General features: G+C 41.1%; 1 protein-coding gene across 3 annotated transcripts in view; it reads right to left on the bottom strand.

Moving 5' to 3' along the window:
* Positions 1 to 20,834, bottom strand: part of LAMA2 (laminin subunit alpha 2) — a 1,287,603-nt gene that overhangs the window by 530,239 nt on the left and 736,530 nt on the right. For 2 of the 3 annotated variants that reach the window (XM_077289387.1, XM_077289386.1), the window contains exons 21-22: positions 17,227 to 17,407; positions 16,384 to 16,520 (exon numbers count right to left, since the gene is read on the bottom strand). In XM_077289387.1, the coding sequence (XP_077145502.1) occupies positions 16,384 to 16,520; positions 17,227 to 17,407 (318 nt within the window). Of the gene's footprint in view, positions 1 to 16,383; positions 16,521 to 17,226; positions 17,408 to 18,980; positions 19,248 to 20,834 lie in introns of all 3 variants that reach the window. The other variant, XM_077289385.1, reaches the window with a different exon arrangement.

The following is a 20,834-nucleotide window of genomic DNA, read 5'->3' on the forward strand; positions in this document are numbered from 1 at the left end:
GATGTCGTTCACAAAGTCTTGGAAAATGGGCTAACACAGGCTAACTACCCAGAAGAGAGCAGTCAGTGGTCATGCATGCACACAACACTCCTCGCCGGAGGTGCCAGCATTCTAGGGGCTTATTTCAGCCAGGTCCTTGAATACTCTCATACACAATCTCCTCGCCGGAGGTGCCAGCATTCTAGGGGCTTATTTCAGCTGGGTCCCTGAACTGTTATGACCCCAATGGCAGAGGGTCTCAGAAGTAATTACCAAGTCTGCAAACACAAAAAACCAGCTCATAGGACAGTGGTAACTGGGCTGACCGTATAACTAATCCTAGCACCACAAATAGCAGCAGCCGGGGAACGTGCCTACGTTGGTTCTAGACGTCTCGCGCCAGCCGGAGAACTAACTAACCCTAGAAGGGAAAAGATAGACCTTTCTTGCCTCCAGAGAAAAGACCCCAAAAGTTGGATACAAGCCCCCAACAAATAATAACGGTGAGGTAAGAAGAAAAGACAAACGTAAGAATGAACTAGATATTTAGCAAAGAGAGGCCCACTGACTAATAGCAGAATATAGTAAGATGACTTATACGGTCAGCAAAAACCCTATCAAAATTTCCACGCTGGATATACAAGAACCCCCGAACCGTCTAACGGCCTGGGGGCAGGATACCAGCCCCCTAGAGCTTCCAGCAAAATCAGGAATCACATTTAGTACAAGCTGGACAAATAAATAAGAGCAATGCAAATAACCAAAAAACAAGGAAGCAGGACTTAGCTTAATTTTGCAAGAACCACGACCAGCAGACAGGAGCAAACAGAAAGGAACTGATTACAACGATGCCAGGCACCAGACTGAGAATTCAGGAAGTTTATATAGCAACACCCCTGGACTAACGACCCAGGTGGGTGCCAAACTAGGGAAAGACAATCCCAGAGTCATATCACTAGTGACCACAAGAGGGAGCAAAAAAAGTCTAATTCACAACAGTACCCCCCCTTTAAGGAGGGGTCACCGAACCCTCACCAAGACCACCAGGGCGATCAGGATGAGCAGCGTGAAAGGCACAAACTAAATCGGCCGCATGCACATCAGAGGCAACCACCCAGGAATTATCCTCCTGACCATAGCCCTTCCACTTGACCAGATACTGAAGCCTCCGCCTGGAGAGACGAGAATCCAAGATCTTCTCCACCACGTACTCCAACTCACCCTCAACCAACACCGGAGCAGGAGGCTCAACAGAAGGAACCACAGGTACAACGTACCGCCGCAACAAAGACCTATGGAACACGTTGTGAATGGCAAACGACACAGGAAGATCCAAGCGAAAGGACACGGGATTAAGGATTTCCAATATCTTGTAAGGACCGATGAAGCGAGGCTTAAATTTAGGAGAGGAGACCTTCATAGGAACAAATCGAGAAGACAGCCATACCAAATCCCCAACACGAAGTCGGGGACCCACACCGCGGCGGCGGTTGGCAAAACGCTGAGCCTTCTCCTGTGACAACTTTAAGTTGTCCACCACATGATTCCAAATCTGCTGCAACCTATCCACCACAGAATCTACCCCAGGACAGTCAGAAGGCTCCACATGTCCCGAGGAAAAACGAGGATGGAAACCAGAGTTGCAGAAAAATGGCGAAACCAAAGTAGCGGAACTAGCCCGATTATTAAGGGCAAACTCAGCCAACGGCAAGAAGGTCACCCAATCATCCTGATCTGCAGAAACAAAACACCTCAAATAAGCCTCCAGAGTCTGATTAGTTCGCTCCGTTTGTCCATTAGTCTGAGGATGAAAGGCAGACGAAAACGACAAATCAATGCCCATCTTAGCACAGAAGGATCGCCAGAACCTGGAAACAAACTGGGATCCTCTGTCAGACACGATATTCTCAGGAATGCCGTGTAAACGAACCACATTCTGAAAGAACAAAGGAACCAGATCGGAAGAGGAAGGCAGCTTAGGCAAAGATACCAAATGGACCATCTTGGAAAAGCGATCACATACCACCCAGATGACAGACATGCCCTGAGACACCGGAAGATCTGAAATGAAATCCATGGAAATGTGTGTCCAAGGCCTCTTCGGGACAGGCAAGGGCAAGAGCAACCCGCTGGCATGAGAACAGCAAGGCTTAGCTCGAGCACAAGTCCCATAGGACTGCACAAATGACCGCACGTCCCGTGACAAAGAAGGCCACCAAAAGGACCTAGCCACCAAATCTCTGGTGCCAAAAATTCCCGGATGCCCTGCCAACACCGAGGAATGAACCTCGGAAATGACTCTGCTGGTCCACTTATCAGGAACAAACAGTCTGTCAGGTGGACAAGAGTCAGGTCTACCAGCCTGAAATCTCTGCAACATACGTCGCAAATCCGGAGAAATGGCTGACAAGATTACTCCCTCTTTAAGAATACCAACAGGTTCTGCGACTCCAGGAGAGTCAGGCACAAAGCTCCTTGAAAGAGCATCAGCCTTCACATTCTTTGAACCTGGTAAATACGAGACCACAAAGTCAAAACGGGAGAAAAACAATGACCAACGGGCCTGTCTAGGATTCAGGTGTTTAGCAGACTCGAGATACATCAGATTTTTGTGATCAGTCAAGACCACCACACGATGCTTAGCACCCTCGAGCCAATGACGCCACTCCTCAAATGCCCACTTCATGGACAACAACTCCCGATTGCCAACATCATAATTCCGCTCAGCGGGCGAAAACTTCCTAGAGAAAAAAGCACATGGTCTCATTACAGAGCAACCAGGGCCTCTCTGCGACAAAACGGCCCCTGCCCCAATCTCAGAAGCATCCACTTCAACCTGAAAGGGAAGTGAGACATCAGGCTGGCACAAAACAGGCGCCGAAGTAAACCGGCGCTTCAACTCTTGGAAAGCTTCCACGGCTGCAGGAGCCCAGTTAGCAACATCAGAACCTTTCTTGGTCATATCCGTCAAAGGTTTAACAACGCTAGAAAAATTAGCGATAAAACGACGGTAGAAGTTAGCAAAACCCAAGAACTTCTGAAGACTCTTAACTGACGTGGGTTGAGTCCAATCATGAATAGCTCGGACCTTGACTGGGTCCATCTCCACCGCAGAAGGGGAAAAAATAAAACCCAAAAAGGGAACCTTCTGTACTCCAAAGAGACACTTTGAGCCCTTAACAAACAAAGCATTCTCACGCAAAACCTGAAACACCATCCTGACCTGCTCTACATGCGAGTCCCAATCATCAGAAAAAAACAGAATATCATCCAGATAAACAATCATAAATTTATCCAGATACTTCCGGAAAATATCATGCATAAAGGACTGAAACACTGAAGGAGCATTAGAGAGCCCAAAAGGCATCACCAAGTACTCAAAATGACCTTCGGGCGTATTAAATGCAGTTTTCCATTCATCTCCTTGCTTAATGCGCACAAGGTTGTGTGCACCACGAAGATCTATCTTGGTGAACCACTTGGCACCTTTAATCCGGGCAAACAAGTCCGACAACAGAGGCAAAGGATACTGAAATTTAACAGTGATTTTATTCAGAAGCCGATAGTCAATACAAGGTCTCAAAGATCCGTCCTTCTTGGCCACAAAAAAGAATCCCGCACCAAGAGGGGAAGAGGATGGACGGATATGCCCCTTCTCCAGAGATTCCTTGATATACGAACGCATTGCGGTATGCTCAGGTACAGACAGATTAAATAATCTTCCCTTAGGAAATTTACTACCTGGAATCAAATCTATAGCGCAATCACAGTCCCTATGAGGAGGGAGAGCACTGGACCTGGACTCGCTGAATACATCCTGATAATCAGACAAATACTCAGGAACTTCCGAAGGAGTAGAGGAAGCAATAGACACCGGGGGGGAATCACCATGAATTCCCTGACAGCCCCAACTTGACACAGACATTGCCTTCCAATCCAAGACTGGATTATGGGTCTGTAACCATGGCAGACCCAAAACGACCAAATCATGCATTTTATGCAGCACAAGAAAACGAATCACCTCCCGATGTTCAGGAGTCATGCACATGGTTACCTGTGTCCAAAACTGCGGTTTATTTTCCGCCAATGGCATAGCATCAATACCTCTAAGAGGGATAGGATTTACCAACGGCTCAAGAACAAAACCACAGCGCTTGGCAAATGACAGATCCATAAGACTCAGGGCAGCACCTGAATCCACAAACGCCATAACAGGGTAGGAGGACAATGAGCAAATTAAAGTCACAGACAAAATAAATTTAGGATGCAAATTACCAATGGCGACAGGACTAACAACCCTTGTTAGGCGTTTAGAGCATGCTGATATAACATGTGTAGAATCCCCACAGTAAAAACACAACCCATTCTGACGTCTATGATTTTTCCGTTCATTTCTAGTCTGAATTCTACCACATTGCATTAAATCAGGTGTTTGTTCAGACAACGCCACCAGAGGATTAGCGGCTTTGTGCTCCCGCAAACGCCGGTCAATTTGAATAGCCAGCGCCATGGAATCATTCAGACTTGTAGGAACGGAGAAACCCACCATCACATTCTTAATGGCTTCTGAAAGGCCATTTCTGAAATTAGCGGCCAGAGCACACTCATTCCACTGAGTAAGCACGGACCATTTCCGAAATTTTTGGCAATACACTTCAGCTTCATCCTGGCCCTGAGAAATAGCCAGCAAGGCTTTTTCTGCCTGAATTTCAAGATTGGGTTCCTCGTAAAGCAATCCGAGCGCCAGAAAAAACGCATCAATATTTGCCAATGCCGGATCTCCTGGCGCTAGCGAGAAAGCCCAATCCTGAGGGTCGCCCCACAAAAAAGAGATAACAATTTTAACTTGCTGAGCTGAGTCTCCAGATGAACGGGGTCTCAGAGACAGAAACAATTTACAATTATTCCTGAAATTCCTAAACTAAAATCGGTCTCCAGAGAACAGTTCAGGAATAGGTATTTTAGGTTCAGACATAGGACTACTATAAAACAAAATCTTGTATGCCCTGCACACGAGCAGCAAGCTGATCTACACTTGTAATCAAGGTCTGGACATTCATGTCTGCAGCAAGCACAAGCCACTCAGAGGTAAAGGGGAGGAAGAAAGAAAAAAAAAACTCAGAATTTCCTTTCTTATTATCCCACTTCTGCAATGCATTAAACATTCAACTTTGGCCTGGCATACTGTTATGACCCCAATGGCAGAGGGTCTCAGAAGTAATTACCAAGTCTGCAAACACAAAAAACCAGCTCATAGGACAGTGGTAACTGGGCTGACCGTATAACTAATCCTAGCACCACAAATAGCAGCAGCCGGGGAACGTGCCTACGTTGGTTCTAGACGTCTTGCGCCAGCCGGAGAACTAACTAACCCTAGAAGGGAAAAGATAGACCTTTCTTGCCTCCAGAGAAAAGACCCCAAAAGTTGGATACAAGCCCCCAACAAATAATAACGGTGAGGTAAGAAGAAAAGACAAACGTAAGAATGAACTAGATATTTAGCAAAGAGAGGCCCACTGACTAATAGCAGAATATAGTAAGATGACTTATACGGTCAGCAAAAACCCTATCAAAATTTCCATGCTGGATATACAAGAACCCCCGAACCGTCTAACGGCCCGGGGGGAGGATACCAGCCCCCTAGAGCTTCCAGCAAAATCAGGAATCACATTTAGTACAAGCTGGACAAATAAATAAGAGCAATGCAAATAACAAAAAAACAAGGAAGCAGGACTTAGCTTAATTTTGCAAGAACCACGACCAGCAGACAGGAGCAAACAGAAAGGAACTGATTACAACGATGCCAGGCACCAGACTGAGAATTCAGGAAGTTTATATAGCAACACCCCTGGACTAACGACCCAGGTGGGTGCCAAACTAGGGAAAGACAATCCCAGAGTCATATCACTAGTGACCACAAGAGGGAGCCAAAAAAGTCTAATTCACAACACTGAACACATTCACGCATATAACCACAGTGGCGCAAAGCATGAAACTTTAGAAGATACTAGCGCATGGCCGTGCAGCCATGCGAGCCTTAAATAGCAGCAGGACCTTCCAAAAGAGGACCAATGAGAAACTGCTACAGAGCCTGCGTACCTACAGGACCTTCCTAGAAAGACCAATAGATTTGGCAGCAGTACCTGAACATGTGACCCTTGATCTCCAGTGAGAGATCTTACCCTGGGCATGCTCAGTGTGTGCAAAGCAGGACTTAGTCCCAGAAAAGCCTGTTCGCCGTAGATTAGTGCAGGGTACAATAGCAGAGCCTGGAGAGGCAGCAATAACCCTTTGCACTGAATCAGACTCAGTGAGACGCTGGGACCGACGTCTCCGCTGAGCAGGCTCCACTGCGGCCGATGGAGAATGGGAGACTGCAGCAGACACGGATCGAGAATCCCCCTGTGCAGCAGAGGAAACTCGACTCCTAACATTGGCAAACTGTGTTTATTGTTTTATTTCATTGATAGACTTTTTTCTGGCTGTGTCTTTTTTTTAACCCATTAACAACTATAGGATTAGTAATGGATAGGTGTCTTATTGCCAACTCTCCATGACTAAGCCAGCTTGATGTCAACTTTTAACACGAAAGTGACCTTAACCTGCTATTACCCCATATGCCACCACTACAGGGCAGTGGGAAGAGAGAGGCTAAGAGCCAGAATTAGCACATGTTACAGATGTGCCATTTCTGGGGCGGCTGTGGCCTGGTGTTTTCAGCCATAGAGGGGACAATAACCATGGTCCCTTCCTAGGCTACGAATATCAGCCTGCAGCTGTCTGCATAGTCTTTTCTGGCTATTAATTATAGGGGGCCCTATGTCATTTTTTTGGGTCCCCCTATTATAATAGCCAGTAAAGGCTAAATATACAGCTGCGGGCTGAGATTCATAGCCTGGGAAGATCCATGGGTATTAACCCCTTCCTAAGCTATAAACATCAGCCCCCAGTCACTGCCTTTCCATCTCTGGCACAGAAAATTGCGCAGGAGCCCATGCCATTTTTTTCCCAGCAAAGATTATTTTGTTAAATGCATACAAGTCCCATAATTTGCACACACAATATACTAATTGTACACACAGTTGTGAAGTTCAACGAAATTTATTGGTTATTTAAAATTTTTGTGGAAATTCAAAAACTGAAAAGTGGGGCGTGCAATATTATTCGGCCCCTTTAACTTGATACTTTGTTACGCCACCTTTTGCTGCAAGTACAGTTGCAAGTCGCTTGGGGTATGTCTCTATCAGTTTCGTAAATCGAGAGACTGAAATTCTTGCCCATTCTTCCTTGGCAAACAGCTCAAGCTCAATGAGGTTTGATGGAGATTATTTGTGAACAGCAGTTTTCAGCTCTTTCCACAGATTTTCGATTGGATTGAGGTCTGGACTTTGACTTGGCCATTCTGACACCTGGATATGTTTATTTGTGAACCATTCCATTGCAGATTTTGCTTTATGTTTGAGATCATTGTCTTGTTGGAAGACAAATCTCCATCCCAGTCTCAGGTCTTTTGCACACTTCAACAGGTTTTCTTCAAGAAGGGTCCTGTATTTGGCTCCATCCATCTTCCCATCAATTTTAACCATCTTCCCTGTCCCTGCTGAAGAAAAACAGGCCCAAACCATGATGCTGCCACCACCATGTTTGACAGTGGGGATGGTGTGTTCAGGGTGACGAGCTGTGTCAACATATTGTTTGGCATTGTTGCCAAAAAGTTCGACTTTGGTTTCATCTGACCAGAGCACCTTCTTCCACATGTTTGAAGTGTCTCCCAGGTGGCTTAATGCAAACTTTAAGCAACACTTTTTATGGATATCTTTGAGAATTGGCTTTCTTCTTGCCACTCTGCCATAAAGGCCAGATCTGTGCAGTGTACGACTGATTGTTGTCCTATGGACAGACTATCCCACCTCAGCTGTAGGTCTCTGCAGTTCATCCAGAGTGATCATGGGCCTCTTGGCTGCATCTCTGATCAGTCTTCTTCTTGTTAGAGATGAAAGTTTAGAGGGACGGCCGGGTCTTGGTAGATTTGCAGTGGTATGATACTCCTTCAATTTTTGTATGATTGCTTGCACAGTGCTCCTTGGGATGTTTAAAGTTTTGGAAATCATTTTGTATCCAAATCCGGCTTTAAGCTTCTCCACAACAGTATCACGGACCTGCCTGTTGTGTTCCTTGGTTTTTAAGAGGCTCTCTGTGCTTCAAACAGAACCCTGAGACTATCACAGAGCAGGTGCATTTATATGGAGACTTGATTACACACAGGTGGATTATAAATATCATCATTAGGCATTTAGGACAACATTGGATCATTCAGAGATCCACAATGAACTTCTGGAGTGAGTTTGCTGCACTGAAAGTAAAGGGACCGAATAATATTGCACGCCCCACTTTTCAGTTTTTAAATTTCCACAAAAATTTAAAATAAGCAATAAATTTCGTTCAACTTCACAATTGTGTTCCACTTGTTGTTGATTCTTCACCAAAAATTTACATTTGGTATCTTTATGTTTGAAGCATGATATGTGGGAAAAGTTGAAAAGTTCCAGGGGGCCGAATAATTTTGCAAGGCACTGTATGTATTCTATCTATTCTATTCTAATCTGTCAGTGTGATTTTACTGTAGCTGCATATGAATTGCCGGCTCGCTTTGTGTGAATGGTGTGCGATTTTTTCTTGCACCCATTAACTTCAATTTGACTTGCTGCTCGTTACGAATACCAGAGTATTAGGACCTACTCGTTACGAGTATAGCGAGTCCGAATATTTCACTACTCACTCATCCCTAGTCAAGATGGGGTGCAGAGTGTACATTAATGTGAAAAATAATGAACTTTTTTGAATTTACCAAATGGCTGCAATGAAACAAAGGGTGAAAATTTTAAAGGGGTATGAATACTTTCACTGTATGTTTTTGAGCATCTTTTAATGGATTAAGATGCCTAAAGGAGACAAAAGTTTGCTGCTCGTTCTTCTAGTGTTTTCTGCTCTGAAGATGTTCTAAAGTTTATAACAGAAGTCAATGTGAAGGCTCATAAGATGACCAAGCACCTTTTTGAGCATTGTGCCAGCGCTTTTTTGTTGAAAAACCTGTAGCGGTTTCTTCATTATTGAATGTAGCTTAAAAAATGACTAGAAAATGCCGGTAAATAAAATTTCACAAAAATTTTGGAAAAATCTGTAAAAACGGTGCCTGGAGTCAACAATGTCAGAAAAGAGCTAAGAAGATGACAAAATAACAAAACCTGTTAAAATAACACTAAAAATAAAATTGCTTGTGTTTCCTGCAGTGTCTTCCTCTTGTAAAGCTCAGTAGTTTCACCTGACTGAAAGAGACATTATGTGCACATACCGTTAAGCTGTTTAATGGTAAACCAGCATTAGAGACACATTTCAATGAAATGCTAACATTCACAAAAATGTAACATAAAAATATTTACTCTCATATAAACCCTGTTTCTTTTTCATCTTATTTATCATATTGGAATTATAACTTTATGTAAAATGAAGTCTTCTTCACATATACAAGGAGATCAGCCATTGTTCTCTCTTCTTCCTCATTATCCTGTATCTCGCAGCAAGGTCAGCACAATAAGCCTCATTTCATTAAGACTGGTATTGTTCATGATGGCCATGATGAGGGGGCATCCTGGAGTCATGGATGCCTGATTCATTTATTGGCTCATGCTTCTTAGAAGTGGTGTACGCCTCAAGAATTTGATGAGTAGGTGTCACCACACCTCATCATGCCCCTGTCGTACTCTCGCCTACCATTTTGGCACAATTGGCAGAAATTAATGGAAAAATTCCAAAAGAAACAAGATTTTTTCTCACCCTTGCAACACTTTTGTGATTATTCAAAAATATTCTTCAACATAATTCTAGTCTACTCAGAATTTTAGTTACTGAATGTACTCCAAAATTTTGCATCAAAATTAAATATCAGCTAAAAGATTGGAGTTTTAACAGCCTCCAGAGTCTGATTATAGATAACAAAATCTGTATCATCACTGAACTGTTGTGGAAATGCCTCAGATGCTTACATAATAATTAATAGTTGTAATGCCATCCATAGCTAAACTGCATCAGAATTCACAAAAAATGTATCATTTTAAGGGTAGGTGCAGATGGCCGTAGATTCTCTCAAAAGCAAAACTTCTCAAAAATTCAATGGACAGGTATATCAAATAGAATATGACAGAAAAAAAACAATGCAATACATTACCAGGTTTAAGATAAATGGATGTAAGAGGACATTTTGATATCTATAAATTCATAAATGTAAAAAATGAGAATAATAAACTTCAAATATGAAGACCTGGCAAGTTGTACATCAAGAACTGCTGAAGCTCCTGCTTTAAGAATGAAACTTTATGAGTTATTACCAGCCTTCATGTTCCGGTAACAACCAAATCGAAAAATGACTTGCAAACATCACAAACTATGAGCTGAAGCCTATACATCATTAGTAATTTAAAGGAAATGCTTCTCTGGGATATTACTGTCATACAGATATGATATTTTGTAAATTGAAAACAAAATTCTGCATAATGTTTGAGAGTACAGAGGAATATTAAAAGGCAGATCTTATACATAATTAAAATGAGCTCTTGGAATAAACTAGCATAATTGTTTAATTTGTTTACTCGTTCAAAACACGAAGCCTTTCCCACCATGCAGAAGACTCATCTTATTTCTTAAATATCAATATGTTTTTTCTTATACTGCAATTAAACTTTATAAAAGCGTTGATGTGGTATATATTTTTATCGATCTAGCGTAAAACATATGTCGTGTATTCACTTCTATGAGCAAAACAGAAATGCTGTGCAACAATAGCAGATGAAGAACAAAATCAAGCTCTGCAGTTGGGATTTGGTAAGCTATTTACATATATATGAGGGCATAATTTTGTAATTTCATAACAAATCCTACAGAGACCATTGTAATTCTAACTATGGGTGGAATCAGCTAATTGATATGTGTTAACAAGCTGCACTGTGCTGAGCGAAGCTACAATCTGAAGCATTTCTCAGGAGGAAATTTCATGTACTTAAATACCAGCTCCCTAACCGGAAACCACAGTATAGCTAGTTGACTAGCTATGTTAGCAGTGAGTATTTGATAATGTTGAATTTCTATAGCATTTATGAACCTATAGGCTATGTGTTCACAATGAGTTTTAGGTGAGTTTTTGTCGCTGCTTACTTTAGTTGTGTCAAAATTGGAATGTCTTACAGTTCCAGCAAAGTGGGTGGGGTTAATAGAATTCTCATACCCGCTGTGCTTCTTTTTAGGTAGTCAGGGCCGGCGTTAGGGGCAGGCAGACCAAGCAGCTGCCTGGGGCCCCCACTCCCCCAGGGGCCCCCACTCCCCCAGGGGCCCCCAGCTAGCGGCAAATCACGCAGCCGCTATGGGGCCCCTGTGAGGCAGGGGGCCCGCCTGCTGCCAGCGCTGACTCCCCCGCTGCATTGAACTGTACCGGCGTCTGCCGGTACAGTTCAAAGCAATGATGGAGGAGAGAGCGTGACACCCCCTCTCCCATCATTCCCCGCTCTGCCTCTGACACAGCGGGTGCGCGCGCACTCACTGTGTCCCAGGCAGAGCAGCTGCAGCCGCCGACACAGGAGCAGCGCGGGCACATGTGGAGAGGTGAGGAGCTTGTGTTTTTTTTTTTTTTTTTTCTTTTTACTGGACGGGGAGAGGAGAGGGGAGGAGAGGAGAGGAGAGGGGGGGATGTGAGCTGTGGTGTACACCACTGGGGGCTGTGCTGTATACTACTGGGGGCTCTGCTGTATACCCCTGGGGGCACTGCTGTACACCACTGGGGGCTGTGCTGTATACTACTGGGGGCTCTGCTGTATACCCCTGGGGGCTCTGCTGTATACCCCTGGTGGCTCTGCTGTATACCACTGGGGGCTGTGCTGTATACTACTGGGGGCTCTGCTGTATACCCCTGGGGGCTCTGCTGTATACCCCTGGGGGCTCTGCTGTATACCACTGGGGGCTGTGCTGTATACTACTGGGAGCTCTGCTGTATACCCCTGGGGGCTCTGCTGTATACCCCTGGGGGCTCTGCTGTATATTACTGGGGGCTCTGCTGTATATTACTGGGGGCTGTGCTGTATACTACTGGGGGCTCTGCTGTATACCCCTGGGGGCTCTGCTGTATACCCCTGGGGGCTCTGCTGTATATTACTGGGGGCTCTGCTGTATACCCCTGTGGGCTCTGCTGTATACCACTGTGGGCTCTGCTGTATACCACTGTGGGCTCTGCTGTATACTACTGGGGGCTCTGCTGTATACTACTGGGGGCTCTGCTGTATATTACTGGGGGCTCTGCTGTATACCCCTGGGGGCTCTGCTGTATACCCCTGGGGGCTCTGCTGTATACCCCTGTGGGCTCTGCTGTATACCCATGTGGGCTCTGCTGTATACCACTGGGGGCTCTGCTGTATACCACTGGGGGCTCTGCTGTATACTATATGGAGGACTATGGGGTGTGCATTTTACAATATGGAGGACTGTGGTGCACATTATAATATATGGAGGACTATGGGGTGTATTATACTAAACAAGCAAAATGCTGCATATTCATTGGGTGATTGGATTGTTTATGCCGGAATAAAAATCATTGTTCTCAGCAGCACATCGCCGGTGTAAACTGTAGATGTGCTGCTGATAACATGATACTGTATGGTGATCTGTTAGTGATCTATTAGTGATGGTTCTGTCCCATCATTCTTTCTCAGATGGTGGAAAGAGGCCGGGAAACAAGCGTCCAACGACTTCAGTATTGTCGATCACTCTCGTTTAGCGGCCTGAGATCAGCGCAGGTAAATACAACCGAAATGCTTCTGTGTGACGTGCAATATGTTAGCATTTGGGGCCCCATTTTAAACTTTGCCTAGGGCCCCACTTTGCCTAAAACCGGCCCTGTAGGTAGTATAAACTAACCTGTGGTGTGTGTTTCAAATCTGCATTTTTTCATTTTCTCTTGAAGGTTTGCGGAGTTTTATGTGCAGATTTTTGCCATAGACTTGCGTAAGATTTAAAGAAAGTCTGTAGGTAAAAAATGCACATGCATTTTCAGTGCATTTTGATGGAAGAAACGCATCAAAAATGCATGGAATCTGCTCATGACCACATCAATGAAATTTTGTCAAAGACAAAAACCAAGAAGTATCAAAAACAAAGCAGCTTTGTTTAAAACATGACATAACAGCAAAAGACAAAAATGTAGTGTCAAAAACACATAAATAAAAATTGTATTTTTGTTTCTTTTTGGTCTGTCATGTTTAAACTAAATTTGCTGCGACGATAGTAGTCACTACTCATGAACAAGCCATGAGGCAGGGTAGACAAGAGGTCCGGGGTCAAAAGCCAAAAGAGCTCATGGTAAATTAAGGGGAAAGACAAAGGCATAGTCAAGTAATGGTCTAAGGTTAGAATTCCAGGAAGATAGCAGATCAAGACAAAGGGGCATGGCAAACATAGTCATAGGCAAGATCCAAGGTCAGACATCAATAGATCAGAAACAGAGCACAGAAACAATAGGAACAAAAACACCACCAAACTAAGTCTACATCTGGCAGTAATCAGATACAGGCAGACAGCTAAATGGCCAGGTAATAGCCCAACACAGATGATACCTGGAGAAAACCCAGCATGCCCCTGCCCTGATTGGTCAGCTGTACTGTCACTCACAACAATAACAGCTCAACATGCCCCGGCCTCAGATTGGACAGGTGAACTGTCACTTACTGCATCAAAGACAAAATGAGTGGTGGAATCATTACAGTTGCTTTTGATACATCCTTTTATATTTGTTTTTTACATCAGAACTGCACTAAAAGGGCATATGTGTTTTTTTTGCCTGTGGATTTTCCGCATCTAATGCAATTCTATAGGGAAAAGCAGCATATAAAACACAGTGTAGTCACAAGAGAGATTATCATGTTACTAATTTCAAACACATACCGCAGGTCAGTTTATGCTCTGTAAAAAAAAGGACAGTGGGCATTAAATTTCTATAAATCCCATTCACTTTACTGGATGCATAACATGTAGTGATTTTGTGTAGAGAAAATACAAACTGTCGAAAACTCATTGTGTGAATTTAACCTAACATTAGATATACAGTAGCTCTGGGAAGTCAAATGAATCTCAATTCTCAGCTCTCCAGAATTTCCAGAATATAAAGATCTAAACCTGCGGAATTTTTCCCATTGCTTCTAGAAACATTTTTATTCCTAAAATTTAGTTTTATGACAGCCTGTAATATGTAGTATATATAACACATTGTTTGAACAGTGACAAGAAAAATACATGCAAAATAAAGAAGAGCAAATCAATTTGATGTCAATCGAATTCATATTGAAATTTTAGGAATTTGCTGAACCTGGTGAATGTGAACACTTTGCAATTTGCTTCTCGCAAATTGTCTAAAATAGCAGTACCATTTTGCACATTGTAGAAGATTGAATCAGCCAGAAAAGGATCACATGATCTCAGAAGGGCTTCCTGTAATGTTTTGCCTCTATTACATCACATGGCATGGCACAACTAATCAGGAGAGACTATCATATCATGTATAAAAGCAGAAGCAGGAACTGCTGAATCCATTTTGTGGTGAATCTGAATAGTGAGAGATCATTACAGCTCACACATTAGCTATTGAGATAGTTAGAGAAAGCTATAAATGAGTGAGGGAACTGTAAAGATAATGGGTGATAGTAAAGCAGTTAGTAAAATTGGTTGTATGAGGCAAAGAAAAAAGTATCAATATTTTTCAGTGCAGTTGGAGCTTATGTAGGTCTGATAATTGACTGTTAATTGACTCAATGGGAATCAAATTTCCTGGAGAAATTTGGTGAACCAAGCAAGTTACGAGCGGAGATGCCAGTAAAGTTACCGCAGTTCATCGGCGATGAACTTCGGTCACACATTATTGATGTCACCGCTCATCACTGCTGGTGCATCTTCACGCTATTGTTAGTGAACTATGGCTGGCATGCTCAGCGGTCCCACACTAATGGGACCGCTCAACACACCATTTGGATGTAGCAGAGGTGGGGATCGTCGTGGGACATCATCTGTATGGGTTATCTGCGGACAGGTGAGAATTACTTTTAATTTTTATTTTTATAGGGATTTTAATAAATGGGTAAAAGAGGGTCAAGGAGTGTTTCTTTCACATTAAGGACTTTCTTCTGTGTGAGTTTTTTTAACTTAAACTTATGGGGTTAGTAAATGGGATGTCTTACTGATGCCTCTCCATTACTAAACCCTGGACTTGATGTCAGCGAACATAAAACGGCTAACTTAAACCCCGAAACCATTACCAAACTTGCCTGCGCAGCAGGAAAAATGGGAGAAGCCTAGGCTGAGCACCAGAACTGGCACATCTAAAGGAGGCGCCATTTCTGGGCAGGCTGAGGGCTGATGTTATTAGTCTGGGAGGGGGCCAATATTCATTGTCCCTTCCCAACCTATTAATATCAGCCTGCAGCTGTCTGTTTAGCCTTTGCTGGTTATTAAAATTAGGAGGGACCCCACTTCATTTTTTTGAAGGGTACCCACTTTTTAATAACCAGTAAAGGCTAAGCAGACAGCTATGAGTTGTTATTAGTAATAAGCTGGGAAGATCTATGGATAGTGGTCATTTCCCAGAACAATAACACCAGCCCCCAGCTGTCTGCTTTCTCTCTGCTGGTTAAGAAAAATAAGGGGGGCAAAAACCATTTTTTCTTTTATTTATTTTTTATAGCTAAATACACGTACAGTATGCTATATACACTGCACTAATCATATATCTCAATGACATATTTCCATCTATCTATTCTATGTATATATCTGTTCAACCTATTAATTTATGACAGTTCACACTGTGAATTTACTGTACTTGGCTAATGAAATGCTCGGTTTCATATGACATGGGTGTGCAAAAATAGGACTGCACACTCATAGTCCATGTGAAGACCATTGAAACAGTTATATGGTCTTACTAATCTGCTTGGGTGGAATACTACAACTCGTTATGATCTAAGTGAAATTGAAAAATAAGAGAAGCAGTCTAATTAGTAATACTATAAGATTAGAGATTCAAAGGCTTATAAAACTATAGCTATTTTATTACGATAAATATCTCTTAGCAAAAGAATACTATGCTATGCTTTTTATATGTAAAATAATAAGATTATGCAGTAACAGTAATGCTGTCAATAAGGTTCCAGGATGAATAACATTAAATTATGTGAAAGATACCATATGCAACGTCAATCTCCCAGTGGAAAGGAGATTAATTAGCACAGCCAATGACTATCAAATCTCGATGTTCTGTGACCCCATAAGAGGATTGGCTACTTGTTATTTACACCACTGATAAAATACTGATTGGCTAACCTTGCATCCAGAAATAATGCTGTATCCCCAGTGGTTTGGTGTGCACTTGTCACACCGCTCTCCGATAGTGTTGGGAGGACATACACACTGACCAGTTTCTTCATCGCAATTATTCCCAACATGAGGGCAATCACAAGCTTTATAAAAGAAAAAACATATTACAGAATAGCAAAGCAATTTCATAGTTATAAAAAAACTGTTGTATGTAACATATATATATATATATATATATATATATATATATATTGTATTCGCAAGTTATATAATTAGCCTCCATAAGCTATGTTGTTGTGAATTTGTAGGCATTGTTCCATTAATTTTAGAAATAAATTGATACCTTAGATTATATAGTGTGGCGGTCCGAATTATTATTTTCAGCAAGAAAGTGTAATATTCCTTTGTGTAAAATATTAAGCTAAACTTTGATTGATACAGTAGATAGAATAATAACCAGCTTGACCATTACACTCAGAAAGGAAACTATTAACAAGTTGTAAGAGCATAAGATTACCTACAATATTCAGACATGACCTGCAATAGTTTTTGGTTTTCACTTCAATCATACCTAACAATTTCATATTATTGCTTTCTGGGATGCAAAGCAAGTAAAGTGAATAGTCTAATTAGAAAATGTCAGTTTTAACCCAAATTTTAGATACTCAGAGGGTAAGTTAGTCAACCCTAGCCATATGTGGCTCAGTGTTATATCACATAGTATTTCTATAGTAATTTAGTCACTGTAATATGATTCATCATTTAACCAGTTAAAAGATCTAAAAGTGAGATAAGTAGGATCAACAAAAAAATTTCACAGACAGGGCAGATGTGGGCTTTGGTACTTACGGGTACAACCACCTTCTTGGAAATCAAAAAATCCACGGTCACATCGGTCACATTTATCTCCAGTTACTCCTGGCTGACAACGACATTGCCCATTCTCATCACAGTCAAATGACTTTGATCCAAAAGAATTGCAGTTACAAGGGACACAACCCTGTGCGAATACAGGACCATATGTCTGTGGCTAAAATTGGGGAAAAAATTGTGAAATTGTTATACAATTTTGCAACATGTTAATGACTTCAATTTGCATTTAAATTCACAAATTTGGTAGTTTGGGGCACTTTTCTTGAATATAGTTTTAGAGCATATTTACTTAACTCAAACTTTTAGTGCAAAGGAACCAAAGGGTATACAAATTCATAAATCACCTTTTGCAACCATGTTACTCCTTGTCTGTTGCAGGTAACAACCATGTTTTAAATTGTACATCAGGTTTTCAGACATTCCACAAAACAGCTAATTATAAAGGGGTCCCATAAGGGAAGGCCTATTAACTGTTATTGCTGGGAGATGTTAAGAAATTTAGTTGTATAAAATAGGCAACATAATGTCTTCAAAAACAAAAGAAATAGCACATAAATTAATCAAACCAAGCATAAAAGTCACTCAAAAGAACATGCATTTCAAGACAAATTTAGTAAGTACGGCAATCCTTGAGAGATATCATTGTTGGTTAGTCATTCTGTATAAATGGGGCCAATGTTTTATATTACTTCTATATATTTAGGTAAATGGGGACATCAAAATAAAAAATTGCTATATTTTTAATAAAAGCCCTAATAGCATTTGTGCTTTAAGTGTTAATTTAGTACTCCATGGTTGAGCTTTGTTCACATGTACAAACTGTCTTAAGATATGGAATGGTTCTTAATTAGAAATTGCGTGGACCAGGCACAATTCAATTTTCAAAATGTAATTTTTTGCCATTTTTCTTATTTTTATAGAAAGACCTATTGTAAATAATGTTAGAAAAAATGTCATAGCTAGAGTACAATGCCAAAATGCAAGTAATGTACAGCAAAAAAAAGGCATTAAAACCTGTACCTGTTTACAATTTCCAAATAAACTATGAGCTAAAATCTGGTTGCAGCAGTTTCTGCAAAAAATAATAGTAAGAACACAGCAAAAAAAAGTTAATTTTCTCATAAAAAGAAGCTACATTTCAAATCACTATTTGGTGAGTTTTTTACATCAGTATTTGTAATTCAGAACCAGGAGTGGAACAATCAAAGGGAAAGTACAATAGAAACATATGCACCACTTCCACATTTTTTACCCACTTCTGATTTTGGCTTACAAATATTGAGGCAAAAAACTCACCAAATACTTAACATGTGCACATGGCCATAAAATGTGTGTAACCTGTGCATCAGCTGTCCTTGCTTATAGGGAATTCACCAGTGACCTAGTAGGGCTACGCTCCACCGTTGAGTATTTGGTGAGTTTTGAAGTTGCAGATTTTCTGCAGCATTTCTACACCTGACACTGGATTGAAATTTAATTTGACAGTTGTATTTCACTATTCTCGACACTTATAATATCAATGTTAATAGATATCGTGTGATAATACAGTGAAACTTGAAATGAGAAAACACATGCTCACACAGCTCTACACACATTTGTTACGTATCAACAATTAAAAAAATACAAATAATGCCATCACTATTAAAAAAAAAGAAAACTTTAAAAGCTGCACAACAAATTTAAATTTCATCTTCTTCACTCCATGCATAAAGGAGTGCACAGCCAATTACCGGAGTGGCTGGTTTGTAAGCCCCACGAGGACAGCCTCTTGATGTAGGATAGTTCCATCGCCTACTAGGTAAAGCTTGGATATTTTGGGATTTCCCTGTGGGATTTTTCCTTTCATATACTTGTCTTCTAAATTCACATCGTTTCCCAAAGTACTCAGGTTTACAAATACATCTCCCTGTAATGTCACAGCGCTGGGACATTGAGGCGCTGACGCTGCAGTTACAAGGTAGACATACCTGCTTGTCAGAATCCCACCAACAGTTTGGCTTTGAAAGCAGAAGAACAAAAGGAAAGTGTAAGAGAAACCAAAAGAATGAAAAAGAAATGAAAGGAAAAGAGATTGTTATGCAGCTGAGCTCTGACATTCATGCAACATGATGATATTACAAGATGGAACACAATGTCGTCTTGAAGAATATAACAAATGACAATATCCAATGAATATTTCATGCTTTTTCTACAGCACATCACACAGAAGATTATGCAGTAATTGTAATTAAATGATTGATGATTCTGGACAAATGTTGCTCCATCATTTATTCACTTGCACTTACAAATCACTGCATTAGTGGAAAATAAGAAAAAGAATATGATACATAAAAAAAGGCTAAACAACGTAAAGAAAATATATATTGTCAATCCTCATATTCTTTCTAAAAATACAAGTCTAATGTTAGTTTTGCATGTGTATGTGCTTAAATAAATTAAAGGAGTTATTCACAGCTTTTTTAGTGATTGCTTATCCATATGAATATCTGTTCATTGAGGGTGCGACACCCGGCATCCCCATTGATTAGTTGTTGCTGGTGCTGGAGATGTCCAGATGTGCTTATTTGTGGAGCTGTACACCATTGCTCCATCAACTGTATAGTGTCACGGCTGGGCACTGTACATCTACCACCTATTATAAGAAATCTTATAATCAAGTTCATGTGACTGAAATGTAGTGATATATATATATTTGCCCATCCAGAAGTAGAAGAAATTAGCCGCACAACACAAATCTTCCTTATCTTTAAAAACCTTTGTCCTTTATTGCAAACATTGTGATGTGGACATGGTTACAAAGGGCAGGACAGCTGCACATCAAGCTGATGTAATAAATGGATGATGGCCATTTCGCGTATTGTACGCTTCAAGGGGTCCATTGAAGCGTGTAATAAGCGAAACGACCATCGTTAGCTGAGTGCTCATATAATTTGGTAGACGTGGTTGCATGATAATAGACATCATAGGAAATAATTTCATTTTTAATTAGTTGAGCCTGATTTTTAATATTTTGAATTTAGTTAATACAATGCCTTGAAAAAATATTCATACCCCATGAATATTTCCACATTGTTTTAACTTTACAACCACAAATTTAAATATATTTTATTTGCATTTAATCTGATATACCAACACAAAGTAGCAGGCATTTATAAAGTTTAAAGGAAATTATGTAAGGTTTTCTAACTATTCTAAAAATACAAATCTGAAAATTGTGATTTGCATTTGTATTCAGCCCTCTGTAATGCGATACACCTAAATTAAATTCTGAGTGACCAATTGCCTCAAGAAGTCACATAATTAGTAAATTGAGTGAGTCCACCTGTAAGTAATCTATTCTCAATATAACTACAGCTGTTTTGCAAAAGCCTTAGATGTTAGGGATAAAGTTGTGGAGAAGTGTAAAGCAGGTTTAGGCTATAAAAAAATAGCCCATGCTCTGAACATCTCACGGAGCAGTGTTCAATCCATCTTCCAAAAATGGAAGGAGTATAGCATAACAGCAAACCTACCAAGACATTGCCATCCACCTCAACTAAGATCCCAAGCAAGGTGAGCACTAACAAGAAAAGCTGTTAAGCGGC

Source organism: Ranitomeya variabilis, chromosome 2 (genome assembly GCF_051348905.1).
Source record: "Ranitomeya variabilis isolate aRanVar5 chromosome 2, aRanVar5.hap1, whole genome shotgun sequence".
NCBI lineage: Eukaryota > Metazoa > Chordata > Amphibia > Anura > Dendrobatidae > Ranitomeya > Ranitomeya variabilis.